This window comes from Carlito syrichta, unplaced genomic scaffold, assembly GCF_000164805.1.
Source record: "Carlito syrichta isolate Samal-C Ts95f unplaced genomic scaffold, Tarsius_syrichta-2.0.1 Scaffold308845, whole genome shotgun sequence".
Taxonomy (NCBI): domain Eukaryota; kingdom Metazoa; phylum Chordata; class Mammalia; order Primates; family Tarsiidae; genus Carlito; species Carlito syrichta.
The window spans coordinates 361286-372776 of NW_007252941.1; the positions used below are offsets into that span (position 1 = coordinate 361286).

Here is an 11491-nt window from a genome sequence, read left to right on the forward strand (position 1 = left end):
CCAGAGTCTAGCAAGGCAATGGCCCTATAGCAAAATTTTAATCTTTTTTTTTTTGCTACTGGGAGAAGATAAAGACAGATTATAAAAAAACCTATTTTTGAATTTCTATATCTAAAACTAGTAATGCTACCTTATATTCACATTGCGTTTTTGTTTTGCTATGTGTTAACTTATCTGATCCTCAAAATGGCCCTATGAAATGACAGTGTTAGTATCATATATTTTCTTTCTTTTATACATATTTATCTCTTCAATTATATTTCAATCAAGGTGTATTAAAATTAGCTTCTATACAACTACCAGTGATGCAGAACAGGACTTAGAAACATAGTTACTACCAGGGTAAACCTTTATGATTTAAAATCCATCTGTAAGCAATTTACAATATTCTACTGGTGGGTAATTAATTAAACACTGATTACTATTCTTTCCTTCAAGAATTGAAACAAAAGCAATTTTATTTTTATTGTCTAAAGGACTTCCTTCTCTTAAGAATGCTATCAAAAACATTCTGCTTGGCTGGTTCTCCAACATTCTTGGTCCCCAGTCTTCCTGTGTATTTCTTCTCTGCTCCCTTGTACCTTACCTTCTCTGTCCACTTTGACCTAAATGACTCCCTACCCCATCCCCACTCACAAGGATTACATTTCCTGTCTGAGGGACCCTTAGTTGATTGGGAAGAAACTTACTTTCCAACAGTGAGATGGCTAGATAGATATTAGTTTGAGAGTCTAGCCAATTGTGTAATTCTCTGACACAGTTAAGTTTACAAGACCCAGCGGAGTTTTAAATTTAATTGAATTTTCTATGCTTATATGGCATCAAAATTTTAGTCATTGTATGTTTTTCATCAAGTGTCATGAAATCCTAACTTTGCTCTTTTCTCTAGCAAATACTACTTCAGACAAAAAACTTCTAATTGTTATTGACACAAATATTCTAATGAATCATCTCAAATTTGTTAGAATTTTGAAGACAACAGAAATACCAGGTATTTATAAAACATGATTACAGATTCTGATTTTCTTTCTTGAGTTGATATTTTGTATTAACAGTGCTGTGGTTTTCTTTTCTAATGAAAACATCTCCATTTGGATATGCTAGTAAGCATATACGAGAGGGATCAAAAAAAACCCTAGAATTATCTTTTGGATGGTGGACCCCTTGTAGCATACTCAGAATTTGTTCTTCCGATTCAAGTGATCAACGAAAGTTTTTATCTGGAAATGTTACGAAGGGCATCATGATTTTTGAAAGAAATATTATGAGTTGTGGCAAACAGGTAACTGGTTCTTCCACCTTGACAATGCACCTGCCCATATCATACTGAGTGTTCAGCAGTTTTTGACCAAAATGATCCCTGTGCCCTACCCTCCCTATTCAACTATTCTTGCCCCAAGCAACTTTTTTTTGTTCCCCAATGAAAAAAGTCCTCAAAGGGAAACATTTGACTGATGTGGAAGAGATGAAACAAAAAACGGCAGAAGCACTAAAAGGCATCAAAATTGATGAGTTCAAAAACTGTTTCAAGCAGTGGAAAAAGCATCTTGATAGGTATTTTGCATCAAATGGAAAGTACTTTTTGATCTCCAGTAGTATTTATTTTATTTATTTTTTAACATTCTTTTGACACAGTATCCTCTTTTTAATTTTCATTTTTATATATTAATGTTTCCCTTTATTGTGAATTTCTTGAATGTAGAGATTATGCTTTAAAGTTTTCTTTTCTACAGCAATTTGATTTAGTAACTCAGTAAATTTTTGTTGAATTATAAGAAATCTTCTTACTTTTTAGGTTTTGATAGACTTGTGTTAATAATTCCCTGGATTGTTATGCAAGAGCTAGATCGTATGAAGGCAGGAAAACTACTAAAACATGCCCAGCACAAAGCTATCCCTGCAGTTCATTTCATCAATGACAGCCTCAAAAATCAAGATAGAAAACTATGGGGTCAATCAATACAACTTGCATCTCAAAAACTTTGTAAGTATTGTTCTCTCAGGGTGTTTCCACATTAAGATTTGTTGGGTGCTGACTCATTATTGGAGGGAAATGATGCAAAACTTTTAAAACAGTTATAGCCATTGGAATGTGAAATGAAAAGGGCATTGTGATGGTTTGTGGCTTTGTTTGAGAGTCTTTCTTTGATTTTTATTTTTCTGCTTCTCCTAGACTTACTTTCTTAGGTTGTGTCTGTATTTCACAGATGATGACTATATAGTTCTATATGCACACTGTCTATATTACAGGACTTTGGATTCCTTGGAAATTTAATACAGTTGTTGAGTGATGAGGCCAGTAAATGATTTATGTTTCTATTCAATCACTGCACACAGTTAGCATACTATGGAGACAGATGTTGTTTTCTTGTGGTTTGTCAGACTCTGTAATAATGAGGTGTTTTTGCAATAAAAGTCTATAGATTTTCTTCTGATTTTATTTTTTCTATGTTAGTTTCTTTTAAGTCATTTAAAAAATTTCTCTAGTCCAAGAACCTAAGCATGTTCCTTATGTTTTGTATAATTTGATGAAAAAAGTCTATAAGTAAAGAAATACTTTTGTCTCTGTGAAATTTCTACATATGTTTAGAAGATTTCTTTAAAAACTTGTTTCTTCCCAACTCAGAATTATTTATATATGTAGAAATATCATGGATTTATACTGTCTACTGCACTTATACTCACTGTAAGATTTGAAAGAAATCATCTTAAGATGAATCTAGCTGTAATATTAACTATAAGAAGGCTTTTGGCACTGCTGTTTAGTCTTAAATTTTTTAAGAAAAAGGGCCCCTAGCATTCACTCATTACCTAAACAGGTCATTATTAACTCTTAGTATATTCCACATGCAATGCTTATGAATTGAGTGCAGATAGTCCGTGTTGAATGACCTTGACTAACTTTAGCCATGTCTTTAACTATTTTAAAAATTATATTTATTTGATGTATTATTTCTTCATCATAGTGAGAGGAGCATAGGATTTGAAATATGAATGGCCTAGGTTTATAACCTAATCTGGGGAAAGTAAAAGATGAGGAAGCAGAATAAATGAAATAGGGGAGAAATAATCTCCATGTCATAAAATGGTTTTGACGGATAGTTGAGTTAATATATTAAACTACTTAATAGCTTAAAGTTCAGAATAGTAATGATTCTTATGTTCTCATTCTATGAAAAGCTTATACAGATTGATAAGAAAAACTATAAATCTTTCACTTATTTTGTATGTGATTTCTTTATATTGCTTCTAAGTTTAGAAAGTTACTCTTTCCCTGCCTTCTAGGAGCACTTACAGTGCTGCACTACTTTGGGTATATGAATACGTAACTTATTATGAGAGCAGTATTTAGCATATGCACTAGGAAGTCTAAAGATACTGTTCTCTTTCTAGAAATGTACCCTAAAAAAATAGTGAGAGATGCTCATAGTGATTTATATAATGGCCATCATAGCATTATTTACGCAGCAAAAAAAATTGGAAACAACATATAACACTTGGAGAAGTTGCATACATATATTGCTGTAGCTATATGAGAATACAGTGTTTTGAAAAACTTGAATACATGTAATATTAAATAGAAACAAAAACAAGATTTAAAAAACATAAGGTACAATCCCAAATTTGTTTAATTATGCATATATGCTTATTAATGATGATTAGTGGTGTTATTTAGCTGATGGGATACACGTTATTTTCATGTTATTTATAGTTTTTGAACTTTCCAGGTTTTAAGTTCGAGTCTCTGTCACCCAGGCTGGAGTGCAGTGGCTTGCTCATGGCGCTGCAGCCTCTACCTGCTGGGCTCAGGCGATCCTTCTGCCTCAGCCTCCAAGTAGTGGAACTACAGACATGCACTACCACATCTGGCTAATTTTTTGTTTTGAGTTGAAGTCTCACTGTCACCCAGGCTGGAGTGCAGTGACATGCTCACGGTCACCACAGCCTCCACCTACTGCGCTCAGTCGATCCTTTCACCTAGGCGCGCACCATCACATCTGGCTAATTTTTTGATTTATTATAAAGATGAGGTCTTTCCAAGTTGCCCAGGTTGGTCTTGAACCCTTGGGCTCAGGCAATCCTCTCACCTCGGCTTTCCAAAGTGCTGGGATTGCAGGCTTGAGCCAACGTGCCTGGCCTTGAATTTTCCAGATTTTAAATAAAATTATTTAGCTTTTATTATAAAGTAAAAATAATGAAGGTCAAAAAATGAAGTTATCTGTCACCCCCTCAACCCAGACATTTTTTCCATATTTGTATATTTTCTTTCATTATATTTTTGTTGATTCATTTATTTGCCAAATATTTGTACCAGACACTGTCCATGTGTTAGGGCTGTAACAATGAATGAGAAAAATAAACTCGGCTGTTGAGGAGATTAAGTTCTAAGATATTTTAAAAATCCTATTAACTAAAATTTATATGGAATTTAGTTTCATACTCTATGTGAGTGGAAGTCGTTGCTCTTGAAGTTCCCTTTAAGCTGACTCTTAAGTAATAAATGTATGGTACTTTTTAAGCACTTATTATCACCATACTCTGGGCCAAGTGCTTTATATACATTCTCATTTAATCCTCTAGATTAAGCACTTTGCCGAAGGATGCATACCTAGTAAGTGGAAAAGCTGGAATTCGAAACCAGACTTGTTTCCAGAATCTTTATTTTTGTCACTTTTGAACAGTACCTGTACAAGTGCTCAAAAATAGTTGTTGAATGACTAAGTATTTCATGAATATTCGTGCAGTTTTAGGTATATTTTTCAGCTCCATGTATCTTAGAAAAAGTGATTTTACGGAGAATCTTGACCTTTGATACCTTTAGAGCAGTACACTGTTACCTTTACACCTCCTTTCATCTGCCAAATTGAGTTGTTTAAAGTTAACTACTGATTTTGAATTGCCCATTTTACATTATTAATGGTATTTAATCTCTGGGCTTAAAGAAGGAAAATTGGCTGCTGTGATAGATGTCTGTCTGGCTCATTGGTTGTTCAGAGGGCATGCTATCAGCAACTGATTAGCATTTGTTAGAAATTGTGTTATCTGTTTAGGGCACATATTTTCTTCTCCTGTGTATCTCTAATTATGTTGGTTTAGAGATTAAGAAAAACAAGTCATAAGAAATTGGTTCTGTTTTGAATAGAACAGTTGCTCAATTAGTTCACAGACCTCTTAAGCTGAGAACTGTTTTAAGCATGATATAATTATGTAATTTACTTATAATCTGTAAGTGACTGAATTGATATTAGAATTTGTAGTTTTTGGTTTCTAGTCTGATGTTTAACTTACATTTCTTTCTTTTGAATTTATTAACAGCTGTTTCCTAGTCCATTTTGGTAGTAAATTAACCACTTTATTAAATCTACAAATAAATATTATATTAATTATAGATCCAGAGTTTTCAAGACATTGCTTTGCTGTCTTTTTTTTATTTAAAAAGTTTTATTGTTTAGAGTAGTTTCATATTCACAGCAAAATTGAACAAAATTGAACATATACCCCCTGCCCCCACACATGCACAGCGTCCCCTATCAGAGTGGTACATTTGTTAAAATTGATGAACCTTCATTGACACATCATCTTCACCCAGAATCATAGTTTATATTAGGGTTTAGTCTTGGTGTTGTACATTCTGTGGGTTTGGACAAATGTATAATCATAGTATCATACAAAGTAATTTCACTGTCCAAAAACTTTTGGATGCTTTTGACTTGCAAATAGAGCCTAGATTATTCTGGTGGCACTCAGATTTCTAGTGTATTAACGGTTGCTTTTGCTAAATTTGCAGATGGATTGAGTGATGAAAACAATGATGATCGAGTACTAAAATGCTGTCTTCAGCAACAGGAATTATCCCCTTGTTCTCTTGTTATTCTGTGCACGTGAGTTTCATAGTCATTCTACTCTTTTTTACAAAAATAACTATACCAAAATTTAAAAAAATCATAGTGTATTCACCATACCAAGGATCAAAAACAAACATAATTTTCTGAATCTGCTAGTAAGCCTACTCAGTTGTATCTGATATTCTTGTAATGTGTGAGCTCTTAGAAGAGTGAGATCTCAGGTGAAGTTTCATTTCAATTTAATTCATATACTCTTCAGAAAACTTTTGCTAAAGTAGGGGAAAAGTCAGTTTAGTATCCCTAGAAAATCATTGAAAAATCAAAATCTAACAATTTTTTAGTCATGAGACAAGAAGGTTATTATTTATTTAGTTTTGGGGTTGACATGGTTTATTTTGCAGTTGTGTTCTGAGTGCCTATTATAGAGTTGGACAGCCTGGATTGGTTTGGAGTCCTGGATATACTACTAATCAACTTTGTGATCTTGGACGAGTTGCTTAACTTAGTTTCTTCTGTATAATAAACAGGGAGAATAATAATATTTGCCTCATGAAGTCATTGTCAGTACTTAGTATATATAAAGGACTTAGAATAGTGCCTAGTACAAGGCAAGATATCGGTAAGAGTTTCTTCCTGTGTCTCCCTTCCTCCTGCTTCTTCCCTCCTCACTAGTATTTTCAAATTTATGAGGTCTGACAGTTAAGTTCACAAACTCGTCCTAGAAAAAGTGCTACATACCTCATTGCTGAATATCACCATGGTCACCTTTGAAGTACTCCACTGGGGAAGTTATGCACCGATGCCAATGCCCAATCCACCTGTCAAAGCAATTTTGGAACTCTTGTTTTGGGATTAACAGACACAACATTTTTTAGTTGAATGAAAATTTGTAACCTATTTTTTGGGGAGGAGGTTTGTTTGTTTGCTTTTTCTTTAAAATGGTGATAAACATGTGTATTGTATAAATCATACCTGTTATTGTGAGAATATATTTATATTCCTTAAATAGATGATGATGAGAATAAATAATGCCTACTGATAATGACAGTAATTGGAAAAACATGATAACACTATATAGTGTGCATCATTCTATGGGCTTTTCTTATGTCTATAATCCTAAATCTGGACTAGCAACTAGTCCGTATTGTCCTTCTAAACTCCAGACTAACATATTCAGCTACTTATTTGGTATCTCTACTTGAATGTCTCAGACATCTGAAACCTGTCATCTCCAAAAATGAACTCATTTTTCTTCAAAACTGTTCTCCATCTGAATTAAAAAGCACTGCATACCACCCATTTGCTAAAGCCAGAAACTTGGGGGTCATTTTTGATACCGCCTTTTCTTCATAATCTATATCCAGTCAATTAGCCAGTCCTGTGGGATCTTCTTTTCTTTATTTTTCCTGCCACCATCTTATGTCAAGCCATATTATTTTTTTCCCCTTTTGTCCTTTTCTACTCTAAGACCAATTTCTGGTCTTTCTACATCTATGCTGAAGAATTTTATTAGTCCAGAAAGGTAAAAATGGGGCTGGGTGTGGTGGCTTATGCCTGTAATCCCAACACTTGCTTTGTTGCCCAGACTGGCCTCAAGCTCTTAGACTTAAGTGATCCTTCTGCCTCAGCCTCCCAAGTAGCTGAGGAAATGCACAAATCTTGGGGTTTTTTTTCTTTGAGTTGGAGTCTCACTCTTTCGCCCAGGCTGGAGTGCAGAAGCATGCTCACGGCCCCTAGAGCCTCGACCTGCTGGTTCAGGCGATCCTTCCACCTCAGCCTTCCAAGTAGTTGGAACCATAGGCATGTGCCACCACGGCTGGCCAATTTTTTGATTTATTGTAGAGATGAGGTCTTGCCATGTTGCTCAGGCTGGTCTCGAACCCTTGAGCTCAGGCAATCCTCTCGCCTCTGCCTCCCAAAGTGCTGGGATTACAGGTGTGAGCCATCATGCCTGGCCTGAAAATGCACAAATCTTAACTGTAGAATGTTGACAGATGCATGCAATGGTGTAGCACACATCCCCGTCAATATGTAGAACACATTTGTTACCCTAGAAAGTAATGCCCTTTTGTGTATTTTTTTCTTGTTTCTTAAGTTGGAAGCTTAGATTATTTATTTGAGATTGCTATAAATGTCTCTCTAAGCACTGCTTCAGTTGTAGTCCACAAATTTTAATATGCTGTATTTTTATTTTCATTCTATTCGATATGCTTTATATTTCTCTTGTGATTTCCTATTTTACCCATGGTTTTTTAAATGTTTGTGGCATAATTCTAAATATATGCAAAATTTCCAGATATTTAATTTCATTATGGTCTGAGAACCTAATTTATATTATTTCTGTTCTTTTAAATTTGTTTTGTGGCCAGGGATATGATTTGTCTTGCTGAATGTTTTATGTGTACTTGAAGAGTATGGTATCCTGCTCTTTTAGATACAGAATTCTATAAATTTCAGTTAGGTCAAGTTGGTTGATAAGTATTCTTCAAGTCTTCTATAACCCTACAGGTTATGTGTCTACTTTTTGTGTAATCACTGAGAAAGGAATATTGAAATCTCCAACTACAATTATGGATTTGTCTATTTCTTCTTTCAGTACTAATTGTTTTGCTTCATGTATTATAAAAGTCCCTAAAGCTGTATAGCTTTCATTTGTGGTAAGCCACTGATGAATTGGGGAATACCCTCAGACAAAAAGATGGAACTTGTAGTAAGATACATACATATTAGGATTGTTATGGATGGTCTTCTTGGAGATTTGACCCTTTATCGGTTTGTCGTTATATAATGTTTTGTCGTTATAGAATATCCTTTTTTGTTCCTGATCTGAAGTCTTCTTTGTCTAGTATTAATGCTATGAACAATTCCTTCTTTCTTTTGGTTAGTATTTAAATAGTATATCTTTTTGCATCCTTTTACTTTTTACTCATCTATGTCTGTATGGTTAAAGTAAGCTTCTTTAGTAAGTTTAACATCATATAGTTGGTTGTTGCTTTTTTGACCAATCTAACAATTTTTGTCTTAAAATGATGAGTTTATATCTATTTAATTGACTGAATTAAAACCTGCCAATGTGCTAGTTATTTGGTATTTGTTCAATCTGTTCTTTTCTTCCTTTTTTCTTTTTCTTTCTCCTTTTAGATTAATTGTGAAATTTTTATGATACCGTTTATCTCCATTATTGACTTGTTTATGCCTTGTTGAAAAAACTTATGGTTGCCCTCATGTTTGCAGTTAACATCTTTACTTGATCAAAGTCTACCTTCAGATATTACACTGCTTCACATGTAATATAAGGATGTAACTGTTTTATACTGTTACTCATATCTACAGCTCTTGGATACTTTTTTTAAAAACTGTTTTAAGCCCAGCTCGGTGGCTCAGCCTGTGATCCCGCGCAGCCTGTGATCCCTCGCCTTTGGGAGGCTGAGGTGAGTGGATTGCCTGAGCCCACGGGTTCAAGACCCGCCTGGGCAACTTGGCGAGACCTCATCTCTACAATAAATAAAAAATTAGCCGGGCATGGTAGCACGCGCCTGTAGTTCCACCTACTTGGAAGGCTGAGGCGGAAGGATCGCTGGAGCCCAGCAGGTCGAGGCTGTGGTGACTGGGAGCGGCCACTGCCCTCCAGTCTGGGCAACAGAGTGAGACTCCAACTCAAAAAAACCAAAACAAAACAGCAAACAAACAAAAAACTGTTTTATTCTCTTTTTGTTTCAGTTTGCGTAATTTCTTTTGATCTGTCTTTAAGTTTGTTGTTTCTTTCCTTGCTTTTGTCGGGTATATTGACAAGCTTTTTGAAGACATTCTTCATTTCTGTTACTATGCTTTTTTATTGCTAGTATTTCCATTTCATTGTTTCTTATGGTTTTCATCACTGCTGAAATTGCTTGTCTGATTTTGCATTCTTCTCACCTTTTCCATAAAAGCCTTTAACATATTAATTGACAGTATTTTAAATTCACTGTCAGATAGCGTCAATGTCTTTTTTGTATCTGAGTCTGGTTCTGTTGATAGCTTTGTCTCTTGGTATTATGTTACTTTTCCTGGGCAGAATCTGTATGCAGATTTTGGGGCTCTTGCTTGGTAGTTTTTTTCCCTTTAATTTCTCTCTTAACTTTCTTACTACCCCGGTCAGCCGTAAATATGGTTCTCTGACATTTCAAGCCTCATAGACTGTGGTACCAAAGATGAATTGGGAAATGTCCTCAGGTAAACAGATAGAAACTCGTAGCTCTCATTAGTGTGGGTTCTGTGTCTGCTCTCCAGCGTCTGCCTACATTCTGTTGTTCTCTGGTGCCTTTATATGCTTAATTTTTTTTTGGACCAGATTTTATAATTCTCATTTGTGAGATAATTAGTATGACCAAGCTACTGTGCCATGAACAGAAGCTGAAATGCTGCTGGCGTCCAGAACAACAATTGAATAAACAGATCTGGTCATGTCACTTACCCATTGAAGCTCTTAAATGTTTTTCCATTTATTCATGCCCTTGCTTCCTCCGTAACCTCATAAATGAGCTCAGAAGAATCATACTGGTTTCTTTCCTTAATCAGCAAATCCACACTTTTTGCCTTATGCTCACTCTTGGTAAATTTGGAGTTGTCTACTCTGTGTAAATTATTTCTTTCTTTTTTTTTTATTAATCCATATTTTTTATTTTGATATTGTGGGGTACAGTTAAGGGTTAGGTATACAAATATGCTTCATTCAGGCCCCCTTGTTGGTAACAGGTGTCTCCCCGTCTCCAGACAGATGTTTACTACCATTAGTCCCATCCCCCCGCAATAGTTCCCCAACACTGTCAGTCATTTTCTTATAGTAGTGCATTGGATGATCAAGGTCCACTATATGAGTGAGAATATGCGATACTCAGATCTTTGTTTCTGTGAGAGATCACTTAGTATTATAGACTCTAGCTCCATCCAGGTTGCTGCAAAATTCATGATTTTGTTCTTTTTTATGGCTGCATAGTATTCCATTGTGTATTTGTACCACATTTTTTTAATCCAGTCCTCTTTTGATGGACAGCGTGGTTGGTTCCAGATTCTTGCTATTGTGAACAATGCTGCAATAAACATTCGTGTGCAGGTATCTTTTTTATAGAGTGATTTGAGTTCTTCAGGGTATATTCCCAGTAGGGGGATTGCACGGACATATGGGAGGTTGATGTTTAGAGCTTTTAGGAATCGCCATACTGCTTTCCACAGAGGTTGCACTAGTTTACACTCCCACCAACAGTGTAGAAGGGTTCCCTTTTCACCACACCCTCTCCAGCAGCTGTTATTTTTTGAGTTGTTGATAATTGCCATTCTGACTGGAGTTATGCCTTTGTCATACCTGGAGTTGGCAAATACTTCTTCCCAGTCTGTAGTCTGTCTTCCTGCTCTCTTGATGGTTTCTTTGGCTTTGCAGAAGCTTGCCAGTTTAATGAGGTCCCACTTGTCTATCTTATCCCTTATGGCCTGTGGGTTTCAAGTTTTGTTCAGGAATTGGATGCCAGTTCCAATTTCCATGAGGGTATGTCCTTCATTTTCTAAGGTTCTTATGGTTAGAGGTTTTACATTTAGGTCTCTGATCCATTTGGAGTTAATTTTTGTGTATGGGGATAGATAGGGGTCCTGTTTCAATCTTCTGCATGTGG

At 35.4% G+C, this 11491-nt stretch overlaps 1 protein-coding gene across 1 annotated transcript in view; it reads left to right on the forward strand.

The window, feature by feature from the left end:
- Positions 1–11491, forward strand: part of SWT1 (SWT1, RNA endoribonuclease homolog) — a 124026-nt gene that overhangs the window by 27148 nt on the left and 85387 nt on the right. The window contains exons 8-10 of the mRNA XM_008066106.2: positions 890–991; positions 1796–1984; positions 5789–5882. Coding sequence (XP_008064297.1) covers positions 890–991; positions 1796–1984; positions 5789–5882 — 385 coding nt within the window. The remainder of the gene's footprint in view (positions 1–889; positions 992–1795; positions 1985–5788; positions 5883–11491) is intronic.